General features: G+C 35.7%; 1 protein-coding gene across 2 annotated transcripts in view; it reads right to left on the bottom strand.

The window, feature by feature from the left end:
* l(2)k09022 (HEAT repeat containing 1 homolog l(2)k09022) overlaps positions 1-18799 on the bottom strand; it is a 72175-nt gene extending 53376 nt beyond the window's left edge. The window contains exons 1-7 of one of the 2 annotated variants that reach the window (XM_069816278.1): positions 18711-18799; positions 17913-18072; positions 15067-15283; positions 11205-11455; positions 6662-6906; positions 3618-3928; positions 384-801 (exon numbers count right to left, since the gene is read on the bottom strand). In XM_069816278.1, the coding sequence (XP_069672379.1) occupies positions 384-801; positions 3618-3928; positions 6662-6906; positions 11205-11455; positions 15067-15283; positions 17913-18054 (1584 nt within the window). In that variant the 5' untranslated portion in view covers positions 18055-18072; positions 18711-18799. Of the gene's footprint in view, positions 1-383; positions 802-3617; positions 3929-6661; positions 6907-11204; positions 11456-15066; positions 15284-17912; positions 18073-18405; positions 18509-18710 lie in introns of those variants that run through there. The other variant, XM_069816279.1, reaches the window with a different exon arrangement.
* Positions 18800-23215: the final 4416 nt, after the last annotated feature.

Here is a 23215-nt window from a genome sequence, read left to right as displayed (position 1 = left end):
GTTTTCGACAGATTTGTTGTGTCTGTACTTCCGGAAAGCAGCATTACGTGACGTCACAAGGTTACAAATACTGTCATTCAGCCATGGAGCATGTCGGTGGGTGGCACGTCTCTTCTTTAAAGGTGCATGTTGGTCGAATAATTGTATTACCATGTCATTAAAGATGGCAACTTTTTCGTCAACTGTGATTAAGTTAAAAATAGTTTGCCATGGCATTTGTAGGGCGTCAGAAGTTAGTTACATCTAATTTGAAGTCCATTACCAGAGCAAAGACGAACAGAAATCTCATGCCATATAGAGGATTATATTTTTAGAGAGTTTGAAACAATGGAAACTTAATACTACTACAGTACACTCTTACTGTATTGCTCCAGTTGACTCACCTTTGAACTATCATCAGCAAGTCTGGCAATCACTGCAGAGCGTACCATTTCTTTGTCTCGTTCCTGTAGTGAACTGAAGATCCTCATCAAATGACTCACAGCTTCTGCCCGAACTGATGCACTGGGATGAAACACTTTCACCAGCAAGTCTGTACTACTCACAGGCATGCTGCCTTCATTTTTGACACCTAGTAAGATTCGGACAGCCTCTGCCTCCCTTGGTGAACCATACAAGCTTGAATGAATCACTCTGTCATAAGCTTCTGCATATCGTCGTTCTAATGACTTCAAGAAGTTAGAATACCAGGAAATCACTTCCTCTGAATCTTCAATTCTATTAACTGTATGTTCTTCATCAACTGAAGACTTTATATTTGATGCAGTAAGCCCATCTGCATCAAAGCTCTTAATGGCAGTTCTGAAAATCAGGTGTAAACAATTATTACTAAAATATTCCTTTATTATAACAAGAGACAATGATGAAGAACAAATTAAATAGATTTTAGTCAGACGTCCAGAAAAGCATGAAAAGACACGCACATTAAGTTTAATAAGACTATGACAGTGCCAATGCTGACTTAAGGGTCAGAGAATTGGGCATTAAATAGATCAGGAAAGAGAAAGATAAGAGTTGACAGAAATGAGATTTGTGATAGTAGTAGCTGGATACACACAAGATGAAGTTAGTAACCTTATGATACGATACATGATACGATATATGAGATATATGATACAATATGTGATACGATATATGAGATATATGATACAATATGTGATACGATATATGATATACAATATAATACGATATATATTATATATGATACACGATATGATATATGATACGATACAATATGATATATATGATACAATACAATATATGGTGCGGCGGCCGGGTAGCTCAGTTGGTAGAGCAGCTGGCTACGGACTGGAAGGTCCGGGGTTCGATCCCAGGTGGTGACAGGATTTTTTCTCGTTGCCAAACTTCCAGAACGGCCCCAAGGTTCACTCAGCCTTCTATAAAATTGAGTACCGGGTCCTTCCCGGGGGTAAAAGGCGGTCAGAGCGTGGTGCCGACCACACCACCTCATTCTAGTGCCGAGGTCATGGAAAGCATGGGGCTCTACCTCCATGCCCCCCAAGTGCCTTCATGGCATGTTACGGGGATACCTTTACCTTTTTACAATATATGATGCAATACAATATATGATATATGATATGCTGAAGGATGCACTAGAAGAGTTCGGGACAGAAGAAGATATCAGATAATAGACTACATTAAGATATATGGATCATATGAGGAGACAAAGAGGAAGGCAGAAAATAGGAAAGACTGGAGAATGCTGGGTTTGCAGTGAAAAACCTATCCTGGGAAGAACACTATGAATGAAAGAACGATATGGTATATGATATACGATATATGGTTTGTTCTCACACTAATCTCTCTGGTCCTGCTGGCCCTTCACAATAAGGTGAAGAATTAAACATTTTCAATTTAGAAGAAATTCATATCTTCCAAATAATATGAGTACTTGTTCATCAACATCATAGGAGATGATTTCCATAATAAAAAAAAAAATTCAATATCCCGAAATGTGGTAATATTCATCAAAAGGAGAAAAAAGTCTAATAAATATGGGTCCTAAAATTAAATGTTGTACGAAACAATACCTATGAAATTGGTATTATTAAATTAGTAATTGTTAGAACAACAAATCTTCTAATATGAGCTCTTTCCATATTTCTCTTTGGGTATACAGTATCATATCGGAAATGCAGTAAACAAAAGGTTAACAAGATGTTATTCCCTAAAATATATGGCAGAAGGTTGCGTTAAAATGAATGGAAATCACATTGAGCATCACTTATGATGTTGATGAACAAGAATTCATATCTCGGAAGAGATTAATTTTAGAACCCATGTTTATTATACTTTTTGCCTTTCTTAATGAATACTACCATCTTTATGAATATTAAATCTTCTTAAATTTAAAAGTCATGTTGAGTTCAGATAAGTCTGATTGATACCGGCCATGAATTCAATAATATCCACAAAACCCTAAAAATACTGAAAATAGTGAATAATCAACATCTCATTAGCACTGCTGAGGAGTACTTCATAGTAAAAAATCATAACCACAATATGCAGCTACTTAACGAACAAATACCAAATTTACACAACCCCCTATACCGTATTGCAGAATAACTGGTTATCGACTAGTTCAGCCTGTCACTTCCTTCCGTACTCCATTCACAGAAAACTCAACTGCTCAGTCTACCATGCAATGCCAAGATGAGAAGGCCACATCATCTGAAAACCTCTACTGTACATCTTTCGTGAGTATTAACCTTTAAAGCCCCTTTAAGGCTTTAATCACTTAACTTCTCTTCAAAATTTTAAGACATCTTTGATTAATTTTTTCAGACATAATGCCTCTCATCACGGCGAATTGACTGAGATTTTCTTTTACATCCACTTCATACAGTCTTCCAATACACTGAACGTCATAAAGAACAAGCCTAGTCTTCGTTTTATATATAATAATTTTAAATGTTTTTAATTTCATAATTCAGGCACACTGCATGCCTCTCAATATATTGCATTATAATTATGTTCATTGGAAGGCTTTATATCTGTATGCCAATTTAATTTTAAGACTATGTACGCCATTCAACCATTTTATGTAAAGTATGCATGGTCAGACTATTTACTAGTGTTTTTATAAATGTGTTTAAATAATATTTTCACCTAGTTCAAATGTATGTTTGTTAGAAAACTATCACCTGAAGATGACTTGAAAATAAGTCGAAAATATTCGTGACATATATTAACATTGTATCTTGATGTAACAGAATTCATTCTGCCATCATAACATGATAAGTGATTGACTGAAAAATAAAAACTAATTTATATGATATTAAATCTTCTTTCTTAATGAAAATCACATTGAGTTCTCCTATAATGTTGATGAACAAGTAGTCATCTCGGAAGATATTAATTTTAGGACCCATGTTTATTAGATTGTTTTGTCTTGTTTTAATGAATACTAACATCTCTCAAAATACTGAATGCTTTTTTCTAAAGCCTTGTATTTATAATTAAATTAACTGAGATTGTGGAACAAACTGTCGTCATAAAATGGGTTTAAATGATATGATTATCATCGTTTCCACACGACTGGAAATTTAGGAAATTAAATAATGATAATAACTAAAGACCTACTGTTCTGTACTTACTGTATGAGCACCTGGGCAGTACTTTCGTCTGCAGCTGTTTCGACAAGCCTCTCTAAAAATTCACAAAGCTCTCCTCTGTCATCTATGCTGGACTGAATCATGGCCAGAGTGCTCTCAACAAGGGGAATGAAGAATGGTGAGATATGCACACCAGCTCTTTGCAGTTGTCCCAGAGCTGGAACGAACCAGATCTGACGCATCAACAAGTTCACAGTCTTGGCAGGGACAGATTCATCTCGTACAGAATTCTGAGTCTGATACAATAGTACCAGGAGAAGCGCACACTGTGATGACAGTGAAGGGTGTTTGCACTGTAAGAAATATTATGATGTCATTAGAGGCAAATCTTCACACATTCGTATTTCTCTTTGCAACAATAATTAATTTTAGGACAGTAGAAACTACAGCAACCATCTTGTGATATTGAAGCCCGTGATAATGAAGCCCGAAATAATGAATCAACTTTCAATAATCAATAGTACTGGCATATTCGAGAGTGCATCTCAATTGATAGTAATGCAGCGCCAAGTGGTAGCATTATTCTTTATAGTTCTTTAAGTCTTGCTTTCAGAGTGGTTCCTTTGCTTGCTTTGTTCTCGCAAGTTGTGTGAATCCTGTTTCCAAGTATTTTTTGTTAGTTTATACTGTTTATGCATCATTAAGGTACGGTCACACATCACTACTTTTGCAGCGCTGCAGTACAAAAAACTGCGCAACTCTTGTACTGCGACGTGTGAACAACGGTGCAACCCGAAAAGTAGCAGCTGCCGAACCTGCTGCCCGCTACTTTTCCATGCTGCGCACAGCTTAAAAGTAGCGATGTGTGAACAGGGTTCTCAGGGTTGCAGCCACAGCATTTTTGATATCGGTTTTGTTGAAACTTTTGCTGCAGTTGCAACCAGTGTTACCACCCAAATATGCCAATGATACTTTTATTGTTTGGATATATTTTAATGTTAAATGTGATGAAAATAAATTATTTGTAACAGTTATTAAATACACAACACAGTCTGAGCATAATTGCTGACGATATAATTCATTTTTTAAATTTTCCGTAGCGTAGTTCCAAACAGGAGGGTTGCCAACATTGATTACGTGAATATACTGTTGGTTATCATTTAAGTATATAGGCGTTTTTAAAAGCTTTATAGTAAAAATAATGTCAATTTCTGAATACTAGATACAACAGAAAAGCAAATAATAGATAAGGAAGCTTTCGCATGAGTTTCTTAATAATGCGAACATAACCACAAAATGTATATTGAGAAGTCAACACGAAGATGGAAACCTGCAGCATGACTGCGGCTGCAAAAGTAGCGCCCTGTGTGTGAACAGACTCGCAACCTCCAGTTGCAACTTTTGCAGCACTCGGGTTGTGCAGCACGAAAAATAGCGTGCAGCGCGCTACTTTTGGCTTAGGTGTGAACACGACACGCAACTTTTGCAGCTGCAGTACAAAAGTTGCACTGCAAAAGTAGTGATGTGTGACCGTACCTTTATAATGGCAAATAAATGGAAGAAATTAAATTAGGATTGTTATTATCCAGCCTAGAGGGCCATAGTCTGCAATCAAATGTTTCGTCCACTACTCCGGTGGACATCATCAATAGTGTGGTACACAGGAGTGGAGAGATCTGCTGAGTGTACCAAAGATGACTGTACTGTCAATATTTCAGGTGTGGGAAGGTTGTGGCTTGTCGTTGTCGCTGCAGTCCACACCAGTGCTTTGGTATTCTGATTAGCTATCATAGTGTTCAATTGTAGGAGAAATGGTTTGGTGTGTGAAGAAATTAATTCCTGGATGGGAAGTGAAAATAATAAGGGATGTCGAGGTTAATTCTCAAATAACACTATCACATATGGCAAAAAAGGCATCGTTTGCCAACTACTTCACTATGAGGAATAATGAAGAAGGAAGAAGAAATTTTCAATACCAAGTTTCAGTGTGGTTCAGGTTCAATCAAACAAAACATTCGTGTCTCACCATTTGAAGAATTAGAAAATATCATAACGAAATGTATTGTAAATAATAATTGTAAGCCTAATTAAATAATTATAATGTTTGGTATATAACTTACAACAAATGCCTTTTAAGGAACCCCCAGGTTCATTGCCACCCTCATATAAGCCCGCCATCTGTCCTTATCCTGTGCAAGATTAATCCAGTCTCTATCATCTTATCCCACCTCCCTCAAATCCATTTTAATATTATCCTCCCATCTACATCTCGGCCTCCCCAAAGGTCTTTTTCCCTCCGGCTTCCCAACTAACACTCTATATGCATTTCTGGATTCGCCCATATGTGCTACATGCCCTGCCCATCTCAAATGTCTGGATTTAATGTTCCTAATTATGTCAGGTGAAGAATACAATGCATGTAGTTCTGCGTTGTGTAACTTTCTCCATTCTCCTGTAACTTCATTCCTCTTAGGCCCAAATATTTTCCTAAGAACCTTATTCTCAAACACCCTTAACCTCTGTTCCTCTTTCAAAGTGAGAGTCCAAGTTTCACAACCATAAAGAACAACCAACCGGTAATATAACTGTTTTATAAATTCTAACATTCAGATGTTTTGACAGCAGACTAGATGACAAAAGCTTCTCAACTGAATAATAACACGCATTTCCCACATTTATTCTGTGTTTAATTTCCTCCAGAGCGTCATTTATATTTGTTACTGTTGCTCCAAGATATTTGAATTTATATAACACACATTAATAGTTATTTTAGCCTTTCCTTCCCATTTTATTAAACCCATTTTAAGGAAAATCTCTATTTAAAGAAAAAAAAATTTACCAATGTAAAAATAGGGTAAAAATGCATTATGAAGATAAGAACACAACAGGGATCGAAAAAATGGTGTAAATAATGGATAAGTATAAACTGTGGAAATGTAAAAATTTTAGTCAATCACAATATGGACAGTTTACCAAGACTTAATATGTGGTTTTATGTCAGAGTTTCTCCTCCCTCACTTAGACATACTATGTCTATATTTTCATCTTCTTTATTCTCTATGCATTCTGTAACATTTAATACATACCTTGGCAATCTTTCGCACCAAACCATGGAGAATATTTGATGACATCTGTGTGCGACCTGAGAGTTGTGCAACAATCATGTAACAGCCTGCTGTATAGTCCAGCACAGGTGAGGTAACACCTCCCAGTAGTGATTTGAGGATATATGTTACCTGCAGCTCACCAACTCGTTTCACATGCTGCAGAGCACCCACTACAGTCGTGCAGTGGAATGCCAACAAGGTAGACAGAACACCAGCCTTGTCGCCTACACGAAAACAACAAAATAACATAGCAATGACTAGAGTCCACATGTTTGAAAAAATGCCTTTTATTACAGAAGTACATGGTAACAGGAGTGAATAGTAAAGTGTCCAGGAACCCACATACTGACGCACGAGGAAGTGCAAAGATGATGACACAACAAGGAGAAGAAAATAGTAACATGATCATGCAGCGTAAGCGGATTCCTAGTCTCCATACGATGGCGGTAAGGTTAGCGCACTCCAGAAGGAATGCTGACAATAACGGAACAAGAAACACGGGCACTAGAAAAACGGCGAGGGGCGATAAAAAGAGAAACCAAGAATCAGGAAGTGATAGGGAAGAAAGTAGTGTGAAGAATAAGGGTGCGAGTGTAAGTGGAAATCTAGTATGTGAAAGTGAAAGCGTGGGTGGGAAAAATAAAAGAGGAATAAAAGAAGAAATAAATAGAAAGAAAGACAAAGACAAAGACAGAAGTAATGCAGAGACGAACAGTAAAGAAAGGTCAGAACCTGCGACAGTTGAGGATATAGCAGAGGTATTAGATATGATTAAAAAATGTGGGGATGTGATCAAAAAGTGCAAGTAAAGTGAAACTGGAAAAGATCGAGAAGTATAGGGGAGAGAGAAAGTGTATAAGCAGATGTGTAGAATAAAATATATTTATAGGAGAATGGTGACAATGGATAAAGTGTAAGCAGAATAGTGAGAAAGTGAAAGTGAGCGCAAATAGGAATGAGTGAAAATAGTGAGAAAGTGTTATGAGAAGTGAACAAGTGACAGCATAAAATTAGTACTAACATTTGAACGTTGGAACAGTAAATGAATATAAGAGAAAGATAGGGGAAAAGGTCAAACGACAAATAGGACAAATAATTCAATATGATAATTTATAGAGAAAAATTGAAATTGAGATTTTAGTGAATAGTAGTTAGAGGATAAAGTGGGGGTGAAAGGAGTATATAATATTAGATATATTAGGATTAATGAACAAATAGAGAATAGCAAATGAAATGTAGGAGAAATAATGAAGGGGAGATTGACCAAATAACAAAAATGGTACATAGTGTAATTGGGAGTATTTGTGTAGACGTATACTGCAAATAATGTGTTATTGTAATAATATGTTAATGGTGGCACCGGATACAGAAATGTGAGATACACCATTACATGTAAAGAAGTGCTGTGAAGAAATATAACATAACATATCATATCATATTACAGAAGTAACATATATCAAAATTATATAGATTTAAATGCATTTCGAAGTAGTTAGATAGTTAATGATGTTTAAAAAGGGCACATCAGTTACTATGTTTATTTGCGCCCTTATCTAAAATTCTTAAAAAAGAAAAACACACAAACAATATAGTAACCTGAAAATTAACACGAACTAAAAAACGTTGTCACGTTAAAAACGAAGTACACAAATGCATTATCAACAAGGTGATTCGTAAAAAATCATAAAAATGAGTAGTTCTCAAACCCTGGGTAGCGTTTAAAAAGAAACAACAAAATAATAAAACAAATACATGAAACAAATTATCTAGCAGATTTCAAAAGTATAAAATTCTATAAAATATTCGGATGTAGAAGGTCCAAAGTGTCAAGTATAAATAAAAACAAATATATAACAACAAATGTAATCTCCAGATGTAAAGGATCCAGAGGATAAGCAACAACATTTAGAAGTATTTTCTTTAATTGGTTACTTTATGACACTTTATCAACTGGTTATCTAGCATTTGAGTGAAATGGTGATAATGCTGGCGAAATGAGTCCAGGGTCCAGCGCCGAAAGTTACCCAGTATTTGCTCTTGATGTGCTGAGAGAAAACCCCATCAAAAATCTCAACAAGATAACTTGTCCCAACCAGGATTTTAATCCGGGTCCGTTTGCTTCAAGGTCAGGCATGCTAACCATCACTCCACAGCAGTGGACTTTCGAAGTATTTAGGAGTGATACGGCCAATATGTATTTTCCTACTTGGGTTGGATAAAAAGTAATGGCAATAGTTCGATATTTCTGACATGGCTTTATTCACAGGGGTACAACATTTACGTACCTTCTATATAGTCGCCCACCCCCCTTATTTATTACCTTTTGCCAAATGTTTGGAAGGCGTCATACACCATCAGCGCGTCCATCTTTGTTGATGTTCCATATTGACCGCCCTAAAGCATGGATAAGTTCATCTCTGGTATTGTACCGGGTCCCTCGGCAATGGTTCTTTCACTTAGGTGAAAAGATCGTAATCGCATGGATCATATCAGGTGAGTACGGTGGATGTTCCAGTAGTCCGCGTTTTCCGTCTGCCTTGGAGGTACAGCATGGTGCAGTATTACCCCATCAATGTCATTACGCCACAATGAACATCTCCTTCACAGCACTTTGTGTAGGGCACACTTTCTTTGGACGAGGAGAACCGGGATGCTTCCATTCATTTGATTGGCGTTTCTAGTTTGGTTCATACGAGCGAGTCCAGGTTTCGTCCATAGCGACAATTCGTCCAAGAAAGTCGTCACCTTCCCTTTGGTACTGGTGCAACAAGGCCTTCCCAGAACGCTTTAACCCATCGTGCAACTGTGCGATATGGCAATGCTACATCGCCACATGCTTCACGCAGTCCCTGAAAACATTCTTGTGCACTATGACCTCGTGCCATTTCAATTTTGATCCAGGAATGTTGCTCTAGTTTTGTAAGGATGGTCTCAGGGTGCTCGCACTATCCCTATGAAAGTGAACGTTCTACACACTGCAGTAGATTGATGGAGTACTGTCGCCGCTGGCTGCACTAACTCATCTAACAGTCCTTGTTCATGTCCACACAGCTGGCAGCTCTCGAATGCACCATCGTCACATGACAGCAGTGTTGCCATTACTTTTTATCCAACCTATGTATTTCGCCTATTTGAGTTCTTGCTGCCTAATTTAAGAATACAGTAAGTGTTTGTTTGTTTTGTTTTTTTTTTTTTTTTTTTTTTTTGCATTTCAAAAAGAAATTGAAAGTGTATATATTTGCTAATTTTAAGTTATTTTAAAACTACAATTTACTGCCTTCAATTTACCCTACTTATGTGCGAGTTTAACGTTGACTATGCCATGGTTATAACCCTTTATAGATCTTACTTTATTATATAAACTCTGTCGATAAATTAGTTTACACAACTAGCTTCATATGGAAGAATGACGAATAGTGAAGTACCCACCTTACTTACTTACTGCTTTTAAAGGACCTGGAGATTCAGTGTCGCCCTCACATAAGCCTGCCATCGAGCCGTCTTGAGCAAGATTAATCCAGTCTCCCTCAAATCCATTTTTATGTTATTCCCCCCATCTACATCTCAGGCTTCCCAAAGGTCTTTTCCCACCGGCCTCCTAATTAACACTGTAAATGCATTTCTGGATTTGCCCATACATGTTACATGCTTTGCCCAGCTCAAAGGTCTGGATTTAATGTTCCTAATTATGTCAGGTGAAGAACAGAATATGTTTAGTTCTACAATGTATAACTTTCTCCATTCTCCTGTAACTTCATTTCTCTTAGCCCCAAATATTTTCCCAAGCATCTTATTCTCATACTCTTAACCTCTCTCAAAGTGAGACTCCAAGTTTCACAACCATACAGAACAATCAGTAACATAAATTCCAACTTTCAGCTCTTCTGAAAGCAGACTGGATGACAAAAGCTTCTCAACCGAATAATAACACGCATTTCTCATATTTATTCTGTGTTTAATTTCCTCCCGAGTGTCATTTATATTTGTTACTGCTGCTACAAGATATTTGAATTTTTCCACCTGTTCAAAGAATAAATTTCCAACTTTATATTTACATTTCGTACTATCTTCTGGTCACGAGACATAATCATATACTTTGTCTTTTCGAGATTTACTTCCAAATCTATCTCTTTACTTGCTTCAAGTAAAATTCCCGTGTTTTCCCTAATAGTTTGTATATTTTCTCCTAACATATTCACGTCAAGTACTCACCATTAGTATAAAAAAAAAAGTCCTAAAAGCGTGGAATTTGTACACAGTTCTGAAACGCATACAGTGGAATATCCAAAATGCTGCTTCTACAAATTAGAAGCATTGAAAAATGCCAAAAGATTAAATTTATCAACAAGGAAAGGAAGAAATAAGATTGGCTCTTTGTAACTACACGTTTTACAACCAATGTGCTGAGCAAAGGCCAGGAGATCAATTCACTCTGAAAACTCTCGTCCTTATTAATATATTTGTAACAATTTAATTTCCAAATGTTTATATTTTGTTGAACAATCACGATTACAGCACATACCATATTCTTTGACAGCATCTGCAGCCAACTTGCAAATGAAATGCAGGAAAGCTTGGTCACTTGCACAGCGGTTGAGTAGTGCAGTCTTCGAAAGTGGAACACCAGGACCTTGTATAGGATGCAGCCAGTGCCACCGTCCACTAGTGTCTGACAGCTCGATCATCTGCACAACACGCACAAACATGCGTGTGTCGTGGTATGGAAGAATCAGCCCCATCACATCATCCACATTGAATGACTCTATGTGATACCTAAAACAACCCATTCTTATATGACACAGTACTCAGACAATTCATGGCAACTTGTGCAAGTGAAAGAAAAACAAAGTTGTTTTCTACTGTTTGCACATAATCAAACTATTTCTTTCATTAATCTGCATCTACAAGACACAGTAGAATATTTCCACAACATTATAATTATAGTCCTGACGCTGTTATTTCCGGTGTGACTCCGCCTCTTTGCTTACGTCTTAGAAAGTGAAGGCTCTATAAAGTCTAGGTAGGTAGTACCGTTCGCCATTTTTGTTCTTACGTTGCCGAGCTACCATACGAGGAATCTATTTGCCACACTGTTAAACATTATCATGTCGTAGCTCCTATGATAATAAATCAAACGCAATCAGCAAATAACTGAGCGGCAAATAACGTCTTCGTGTGCTTTCTGCGAACGCCAACGAAAGAGCTAAAATGGCGGGCGATTATATTAAGTATTTATCGAGCCTTAAGAAATGAATCAGCGAATCACAAGACGCACACGTTTAAATGTAGCCGACCTGCAACGTGATTGGCTGCCGGAAATTAGAGCGACAGGACTATAACTTACTTAATCCTTCTTAACAATTTCTTACTTCAAAATTGAATATCCCTCTTGAACAACATTGTAGGCCTATCTCATGTACAAGTGTGTTACACATTGGAATTACAAATGGGAGTTACAGTATTATTCGAGGGAAGTATTCAATTACTTGACAATATTTCTAGGTTAATTTTAATTTTATTGAACTTACTACAATAGTGGCATGAAAGAAGTTCAAAGCATATCAAATTCAATAAAAGTGACCGAAATACAAAGATTGGATATATGACTAACAATATACAAATTACAATAACTAAGAAAATTGACATATTATGAAAGATACACAAATGTGAATATAAATAACATATAAATACAAAATACGAAAACATATAATAAGTATAGTCGAAAATAGTAATATGCGTTACAAGAGCGGTATGTTGAAGTTTTCATGTTCGAGGAAAAGTTTGAAAAAGCGAAACGTAGTTGAGCTTTTTAATTTCCGAGAATTGAAAGAAAACATACCGCTCGTGTATCGTACATTATTTTGTGCGAAGATCGTTTATTACATACTTGAAAGAGGAATTTCTAATTACTTGCAATGAAATCTCCATCTTGGTTTCTGTTCAATGACGGCAAATTTGCAAAACAAAAATATCTATCTTCAACATTGTTGCTTTAAAATGTTTTCTGTGTTTACTGTACTCCAGCAGGCCGAGATATACGTCTGTCTTTTTTTTCCCCCAGTCTATGACGAGTCTGGAATCTTGTTGATTTTTTCATGGCTTCCTTACTATTACTTGCATCACGAATGCAGTAACTTTAGTAGAGTTGTAGAATTTACTTAGTTTTTGCAAATATTTAAAAACAATAATTAACAGTGCAATTTAGGTGAAATTGCAGTGGTAAGTTTCCAATTTATAATTATTACTATATTGAATGTCTCTAAAAATAATATGTTAAAAGTCTAAAGCAGTAAAATCAATATGTTACTTAAGCAGTAAGAAGAGGGAAATTGTTATGTGTGTTAGGTTGGGAATACTGAATGTGGAATTTTAGACTTTCTGCAGATTGGTTTTGTGCAGAAACCAAGCAAATATGCACGATCTCGCACAAAATTATTATAATAAAGGATTGTGATATAAATGGTATCTTAAAATTTGTATAGACGATTTCAGGGTCAAAACTTTACAAATTGTTCTACTTAATTTGAATTTTGCACAAAAATTTAAAAAATGTTTCGTTATTATACCCCGGCTGCCAATGACAAGTCCCATTACTAAAATTGTTTCCAAATTGTATATGAAGGGTCCAGGGGAAAAGCCTGTTAAGTCCAAAATTATCGATTTTCTGTTTTGGATGCCGTGTAATAGTAAATATTTCTGTGGTTTAATTGTACAGAGAAAATACCTGATTAAGCCAGATATGAAGAATGAGAACTCAGAGACAAGAGAATGTAATGGATCTTGAAACTTTTAACCTGCTCTCCTGTAAAAACAGTAAAATGTGACTTAGCAAGTTTTTTTCCCCTGGACTCTTCATATGTTTTTAAAATAAGTCGAAATAGATAAGAAATTCTTTTTTTTTTCCTGCTCACACCCTCAGGTTATCCCAAAGAGGTCTCAAAACGTACTGTAGGATCTAAAATGTAGCCTGCTTTATTTTTCTTGTCAGTCATAATATCACCTCTTCTAGTACTCCCATTAGCAGCAACACTCACTGTTCAAGAAACACATTATTGACCACTAGATACAGATGGTTTTTTGAAGTATTTATATAACGTCATATGAATAGATCAATATATAGTGTATTACAAAACAACCTCCTGAATTTACAGCTTGCCAAAAAAGACAAGGTAAACAAAAATACAATAACAACTGGGATAATAACTTAGGATTTAGGTGTATATACAAAAAAGGTTGAAAGAAAAAATACTAAATTAATATAAGGTTCGTTCCAACAACAGTCAGGAACCGTCCGTAACCATCGTGAGTATGCGCAGTACAGAAAAAGCGTTCCAACACAATCTGAACCAGTCCTGAACCAGAAACATGTACTGCAGTCGGGTGTTCCAACAAACTTTTGACACGGGTTCGGAACGGTCAGAAATAGTCCGCGGATTGAGGCAAGTACGGAAGAGTACGCAAGACGTGCATGCGCATAAGTTCACCAACATCTCCTGGATACTGAAGAAAGACATGATCGACTGTTCACATCAATGAAGTTAAAGATGAAAAGTGACAGTACAGACGAATAATAAAACTAGAGATTTAATTTAAATTTTCGCCAAAAAGAAAGGGAATGGAAATTATTTGGGTATTGAAATAGTTAATTACAATTTCAACATGCAGCTTTGATTAAAAGTATAATAAATAACGTACATACATTAATAATTAAAAAAAGAACTATTTTTAAATGAGAATCCCCCAGTACACGACATTGAATTAGCGGAATTCTTGCCTTCCATATTTATTGTCATCTTTTTATAGAAAATGATCGAAATTCTATTTTCTGCAATTAGAATTAGCTGCAAAACGATAATAATAATAATAAGCATCCTGTTCTAAGCAAAGATGATCACAGTTATAGCATCTCTGGATTTAGTACATAACAATCCGCAAAAGCATTCCAACAGCGTCCAGTCAAGTTTCAATCCCATAGCAGATGCTCAACTAGTGCATGTGCATAAGATGTCACAGGAACCGTACATGAACTGATCCATGAACCACTTGTTGGAACGAACCTATAAACTCAGAGATCAAGATAACATTTAAGTGTTACCTCTAAAAAAATTATTACATAAATGATTTTTTAATATAACCAAGGACCCCTAACTACAATGATAACAATGCTTTTAATTTTGTTAATGGGTAGTCCGAGTCTTTTCCAAATTTCATAAAACATGCTATCTCTGTGTATGCTCCACCAACAATCTGAAAACGTGTATCTTGCTTAGCTTTTATTTGGCTTTATAGTAATCCAACACAGGCTCATAAATGCTCCTCTTCTCGAACTAGACACGAATTAATGAGCACAGATTTGCCAGTAGGCCTATTGAGGAGAAAATTACCTGTTAACTAGCCATTCCAAAGCCTTGTGTGATGCTTTCAGAAGGAAATAGGGCGACAGTAATAGTAGAAATCTTCGGATCAGTTTATTTAAAACCTTATTCGCTTTCTTGTCTTCCACTGATCTCTCAAAGGACTGTGAAGCCAGATCAAACAGATTCCTTTGAAACTCTTCAAAACGTGGATTTAATTTTATCAACTCCTCAAGACCACTAACACCTATGACAGAAAGTACCAAACACTTTAATAAAAATCCAAAAGCTAAAAGTCAAAACTTTAATTTTGAAAGGTGACATTTGTTAAACTGTGGTCAGTGCAAAAGTGATCCCTGATAGGCCACAATAAAAAATTATTTATAAAAAATTACGGTAATTTCCTAGAAGACGGGCAAATTCCAACATGGCTGACGAAAACTACAAAAAACGTTCTGCTAACTATGAAGTCCAAATGTCATCAAACATCGCAAAATCAAATATATATTCATATTTTTAAAGAAGAACAAGCCCTCCAAAAAAAAAAAAAAATGAAAATATATTTAATTTTTCGCCTTTGATTTTTTTGGCGTTTGGTGGCATTCGAACTTCATAGTTGGTAGTACTTTTCTGGCAGTCCGCACTTTACCACCAAAAAATCACTAAAACACGAAACAAAACATAATAATTTATCATCTTATCAAATAAAATTCAATTCTCATCGACGTCTTCAACGACAACCACTTCACTTCCAGTAAATGACACAGACTTTAAGGCAATCTAAACTTAAACCATGCAGGCAACAAAGAACTAAACCAACACTTTGTCGTACAGTAAACTTTGCATAAATAAACCACGTGTTTACACTAAATGAAATTCTCTTCGGACACTTATTACATCTTAACTTCTACAGAAAATTCAGTAAATAATTTCTTTAAACCACAGAAAACCAGTTTTCTTCTCAACATTCAACACAATCCTTCTTCACCAGCGAAAGAACTAAACCAAAATCGACACAAAATTTTATAGATAAATTTCAGAACACGGTTTCCTTCCTTTCCCTCTTACTTCAAAATTCCAACCTTGTGCACACAAAACAAATTATTGGCCCTGAAAAGTGGCTTTTCGTAAGCATGATGATGCGCATTCGACAAATGCAGACAAATCTACAATGTAACATCACTCACGTCAAACAACCAAGAACAACAGGACGTCATTATCCATGAAAAAATAATGAAAATTCTAGAATAAATGATAACTATAACCAATCAAATCGAAAGAAAATCACAAAAAACATAAAATGAGAAACTTTCAATAGCTTTAGCCATCAGACACAACATAACACCACTCACGTCAAACAACCAAGAACAACTGATAACGTCATTATCCATTCAAAATTAACGAAAATTCTAGAACAAATGATAACTATAACCAATAAAATTAAAAGAAAATCACGGCAACACCTAGTACAAAAACCTAGAACTAACATGTAAAAGTCACTAAAAGATCACTAACATTTAACTCTGAAATAAAGAAGTTGGTAATACTTACTACATTCAACCAAGTGCCCGTCTTCTATAAAATTACCAAAATTACCATTTATTTCAATAACACTTCGAAGAAACACAGCTCATAATTTGATAAATTATCAAAATTAATACTAACATGCATAGTTCAACTTCTAAGCTTTCTGTCTTAAATTTAAATTTTGTAACACTGTCTACTGCTTTCAGTTAGTCCTCTGACAGCCAGAAATTTGGATTTGTACGCCCTGGAAGTTTATATTTTCAAAGCCAGAAATTTGGATTTATATCCCCTAGAAGTTTATATTTTCAATCAGTATAATTTATAAATATGAAGAGTCCACTGCAAGAATGATGGATATCACTTACTTGTCGAAAATGAATCAAGACTGTCAATGCATAGCTTAAGACATATAGAATGTACATAGAGAATTACATGGCATTAACACTGATAGCCATTGTCCAGTAATGATCAGAAAATCACAGTTAAGCTTAGAGCGCCAAGCATTTCAAACTTTCAATTGCTTCTACTGAAAAATGTATTCCAAATGACATCCATCATTCTTGCAGTGGCCTCTTCATATATAATCCATGCCTTCCTCCTTTTAGATGCCGTGCTGTAGTTATTCAGTATTTTCCCATGATTCTTTCTTTTTTTCTTTCTTAGTCAGTTTAATCTCCTTTCCACTCTTACACGCCACTACAGGTAGGGGAGGAAGAAATTTTTTCCATGATACTGTTACAAATTACAAATCAGTGAACAGTTTACTCAATGCATAGGCCTACTCTATACCACAAACTGAACATTATTCACTTCCTCCACAGTCCACAAACAACAACATTGCTTCTTACACAGAAATGAATGTACTGCTATTTCAGAGTCATATTAATAAGTGAAAATATGTAGCCACCTCAATCCCTAAACGTAGCCTTTATAATACTCACTTAGGAGAAGTATTAATGACAAAGTGTACAGGACAAATCACCATATTCTAGAACAGCTGCAAAAAAACATATGCTGAGAAATTCACTCCATAACAAGAATTACACCAGGCAACACAGAATTTCCTTCACAAATGTAAAAAAATCTGTGTATGTTGAAAAAGTTCCCAACATACACAGAAAGTGAGAAGAGACTGGAAAAAAAAAAAAAAAAGAGAGAAAAAGGATAGATAAGAGAAGAGTTTGCACAATGGCGGAACCATCAGCTTTTTACATTGTGCATTTGTTCCTTTTCTTTAATTAATTGTGCTTGTTGGTAGCTCTACTGGAAAAAACAGGCGCAACATACTATCTTTACCTATTAATAGTAGGGTCAGTTAAAGAATAAAATGTAGGCCAACATTAACTTACCTATGTCATAAAACGTTTCTCTATCAAATTTCGCAGCTTCTCTCGGGTCAAATAATAATGAAGGTCTTGTTTTACCCTGGACTAAGAGAGAAGTTTGCGGTAATGCCAGCCTCTTCAGCTGCTGAGCTAAAGAAGTACTCATTCTGAACTATCTCTGAAACTGCAATCATAACAAATGCTTTCAAAATTGTACTCAAGACACCTAGATAATAGGACAGACATTCACATGTATCATTCTTGCATTCAAGGCATTATCTCTTTCTCTACTCTCTAGCCTCCAAATTATTAAATTACGGCACACGTTAGGTTACGTCCGGTTGTATTGGTATAGGCCTAGGTGAATGAATGCGCAGTGACCTATTAAAATTTAGGTCAATGTTACTTATGTCCCGCTCACTATAGAGGCATAGGCCAATTTTACACATATTTAGTATAACTTGTTGCTTCTTTGACAGGTTAGGTTTGGTTAGTTTAGGTTTTTGTTATAGCCTACCTTGCATATACGATTATAGCGCAACATTGGCAGTGATAAAAGTGAAATATTCGTTCAGTGGGCGTTGGATACATTCACCAAAATTTAACGCTACAAATACGTTTCAATTTACTATATTTATTATATATTTCTCCTAGAAACGTACACAGACTGACGTTCATTAACCTTGAAATTCTGAAGCTCATTATGTATTTAGCCTATCGTACAAAGGTTAGATGAACAGTTTACAATCTCAATATCACACTAAATACATTAACAGGACATGAAAGTTAACAATGATTATTGCAGGTTTATACTTTTTTTACCTAAAATAGTAAATTAAAGGAACCCGCTGATACATCCAATACACTGCTGACAACACGTGTTCGATACTCCCTCGTCGTCAGACTCGTCAGTACAGTGTTGCCAACAAATAAATTGTATCCCCGTCAGTATAACACCACAGTCTAATATATACAGTCGCGCAGCTTCAACACTTTTTTTGCCAACATTCACGACACTATCGCTCAAGCGGCAGACAAGGCACTGGTCATAGGGTTGTTGATACAGCACGTGCTTTAAAGGATGCGATATGTTATAATAACGTTTTAATCATGCGTCGGAATAAAGGCAATGTGTGCAGTGACGAAAATTGCAGTAACAACAAGTTTAAATCTCCGAATTTGTCGTTCTTCAGATTCCCTAATAACCAAGAGAAAATCATAACTCAGTCATAACCTATAATCCACGCTGTAGGTAGCCTACGTTTTGTGTTCTATAAAACATTTATTAGTTATCAGTTACCTATTTGTATGTCAGGAAGGAGAGTTTAAATAAAAACAAAGTAAATACCCGTTACAGTATATTATTGTTTTGCAGAGATCATGTGTAAATGTGTAACCATTCCGATTTTGGATAATGTATCTACAATTTTTAATGCAAGTAATTCCATAATTTTTGTATTCGTGTTTTTTTTTCTTTATATTTTTCAAAAGTTGAATGTTATATTGCATTCAAGTAGGGATTATGGTGTTAAGTTTTTCAAGAATTCATGGCGTATTATAATCCTTTTGCAAAATATTCACTTCTTGAATAAATCCAGACTGTGTCGATAAATTTCTGATGTGTTGGTGTAGATTCATGTGGCAGACGTATTAAGTTCTCAAGAAATAAAAGAGCCTTTTTAAATTTAATATAAAAAGCAATCTTTTCTGTAATAATTTGCATGACTTATTGGTGTTGATTTTACATTACCAGTGATTATTTGAGCCGTTCAGAGCAGAAGTGGTATAAGTCAAAATTAGGTAATCAGGTTTAAAGTAAAAATTCTGTAAAATACAGCGCAAAGTAGCAATTAATATATCCTTCGTGCTATTCACTGACTACTAATAGTTTAAATAAATTCAATATTAACTGCTACTTTGCGCTGTATTTTACAGAATGTTTACTTTAACTCTCATTACCCATTTTTGACTTACACCACTTCTGATCTGAAAATAAAATTAGGCCTACATTTTCAGAGTTAATTGAAGTTACAATTTTTTCAACAAAGTTGTGTATTCATTTGTTCTTACCTACGTCATAATAACAGTAAGTGCATGTAAATTACGTATTATATAGGTAGGATAAGTTAAAATTAAGCTTATGTGTGAAAACTGGAAATGTGATGTAAAATGTGGTAAACTTTCCATAAAAATTTAAACCATAATATCAGCACTATTAGCGACTCAAAATAATAATAAAAAAATTTGAAAAATAATAAACTTCATAAATCAATGTCTGTCAAATTAAGGTTTAAATCTTCCCCTTTTTTATTTTTAAGTTTACCTCAGCGGCCGAGTTTACCCCAATTTGCGGTATGGAAAATACAGTAATTAATTTCTCAGGAAATAGGGAGAGGAGTTCACCACGCGATGTACCCTACGAGATATGCCCTACAATTTTGACTCTTCTCACAGGAAATATAGACTTCCAATGGTTTATAAATATATTTAGGAATGAATTGAATTAACCGTCTACGTACAAACAATTATATTATTTCAAACCATGATACGTGAACAGGGCCATGATTCAGTTGTAAGGAACAGAAAGAATTACGTTTATTCCCAGCTTCTGAAACTTGTAGATTAACTGCGTGTGAAATTCTTCCATGATTCTAAAGTAGAATTAATAAGAATCATATATACTTATTGTATAGCATAAAAATATAAAATAAATTACGCAAAACCAGTTTTCTGATGTGTTATCATATGTAGTGTGCACACTTTTAACTTGCCTGCCGCTAGAGGGCTACTGTCGCGCCAGCTGTCAAATGTTGGCATATTTTATACGTATGAGTTGCGTGACTGTATCTATTAGACTGTGATAACACCACAGTCTAGCATATACAGTCGCGAAGCTCAATACGTAGTAAATATGCAAACATTAAATAGTTGCTCACTACTAGGATCGCTAATATCGCCTCATTACAGGCAATGCAAAATAGTACCGTCACAGGCTATTGTTTCTAGCACCCTCAAAACTCAAGCTTCGTGACTGTATATAGTAGACTGTGATAACACCTGGAAATCCGTCAAAATTAAACATAATAATAATAATACCCAATATATATATATATATATATATATATATATATATATATATACACAAGCAATTTTAACACAACTTACTTACTAATTCTGATTAAAATAATTATTCGTCAACATTGACTTGATTACGAGCAAATTTGAAACAGGACATTTTTAAACATAGTACGGAAGACACAGGGCTGTTCAAATAAAAAGTAAAATCTCCCAAAAATGAAACAATTAAAAAATGACAGCAGCTAAAAATGTCAAAAGACGATGTAAATCGTAATTCCCGCCAGAAAATCCGTCACCCGTCAAAGCCATTTTTTTCCCGTCCGCTACGTTGAAATACCGTCAATTTCGACGGAATTTCTGTCCCGGTTGTCGATACTGACGCAGTGTCGCCAACTGGACCTTGTCACCTTTAAAATGGAACAAATTTCCCTACATTTTTCCTACAAATAAATATTACATGTAAATTGTCTCATTTTGACTTGATATGGTGCAATATTCACAATATAGTCGACATTTACTACATGAAGTAATCGGGCCTATAAATATCTTTAAAACTAGCCTAAGTAACACAAGAATATGAAACAAAATGGTAAAGACGTCTTAAAAATGCAAGAGAATCTTTTACAAGCCGATGTATATGTGCGCAACCTACTGAGTGAAACAAATTAAAACCTAACGATGAGAGAAATGCTACTATCTTTACCTATCTAAATTAAAATTATTAATAGTAGGGTCGGTTAAGGAATAAAAGGTAGGTCAACATTAACTTACCTATTTCATAGTTGAAAAGTTAATAAGTTGTAATATGAAATCGTGGGCGTGTATTATAGTTTATACCAACGAGTTAGAAAGAGAAAGATCTGGTTTATAGAGTCGCATTGTTACGATGCTCCGGATACTGGTACAGCAAACAGACATTATTACTAGAGTTAGAGCACCAAAAAATTGTAATTCTTTAGAACAAGTATCAGTATGAAAGAATTGGAAGGAAAACTTTGTAGCGCGACATGTCTCCGAACCCATCCGCCCAAACCGGCAACGTGCCACTGCCAAGCGAACCGAAACAAAGCGAACTTTGCGACGCGCCATACCTAAGAATTCGAACTCATTGCTCGGAACCCAACCGCCCAACTTGACATCGTGCCAGTGCCAAACGAAAACCCAGCTCACATAATTATATATATTGCTCATCCCTATGTTAAAATCGGTAGTACTTTGAAGCGAACAACCGCCAGGATCGCCACCCGTCCGCCGTAAACGAACACGAGATGGCAGAACAGTCGCTTACCTTACGATTTACAATACCCTTTAATTTGCCTTGCCTATTACATTTTACCTTACACTTTACACCTTAGCTTTTAGCTCACACTTTTCACCTTACATTTTACCTCACACCTTAACTTCTTCCTTACACCTTACCTTACCTTACCTTACAATTTATATTGCTTTTTAACTTACACCTTATTCTACCTTACCTTTTATTTTACAACTTACCATACTCTTCACCTTATCTTAAGTTTTACTTAATACCTTACCTTACCTTTTAACTTATACATCACATTACCTTTAACCTTACCTTTTACTTTACATCTCACCTCATAACTTACCCCTTACCATACACCTTATCTTACCTCTAACTTTACAACTTACCTTAACTCTTGCCTTACAGCTTACCACTTACCTTGCCTTTTACCTTACACATTACTTACCTTACCTTTTACCTCACACCTTACCTTACACGTTACCTTTCCTTTTATCTTAAACCTTACCTTACTTTTTACAATGAAAGAGTAATGGAACGGAGAAAAATTCTCTCCGGTGCCGGGACTTGAACCCGGGTTTTCAGCTCTACGTGCTGATGCTTTATCCACTAAGCCACACCGGATACAACCCCGACGCCGGTTAGAATCGTCTCCGTTCCATTACTCTTTCATCGTATGATGACGCAGAATATCTGCATGGAAATATCATATGTATTTCGGTACATTAAAATAACATATATGATATGCGTAAATCACTTGTGATTTAAGACGGCGCTTTCCGTCGGATCCCGGCCAACTAGTCACTCACATCAAGTGCACCTCAGCACATGTATGGACTTCGATCCTGCGTTCATAGACATCTATGACGTAGTGCAGAGGGCGGCCACTAGAGGGAACCCAAGAGATGGAGCTTAATCTGAGACGATTCTAACCGGCGTCGGGGTTGTATCCGGTGTGGCTTAGTGGATAAAGCATCAGCACGTAGAG

This window comes from Periplaneta americana, chromosome 17 (assembly GCF_040183065.1).
Source record: "Periplaneta americana isolate PAMFEO1 chromosome 17, P.americana_PAMFEO1_priV1, whole genome shotgun sequence".
NCBI lineage: Eukaryota > Metazoa > Arthropoda > Insecta > Blattodea > Blattidae > Periplaneta > Periplaneta americana.
The sequence above is the reverse complement of the archived record's forward strand: the minus strand, read 5'-3'. Positions and strand labels throughout refer to the sequence as shown.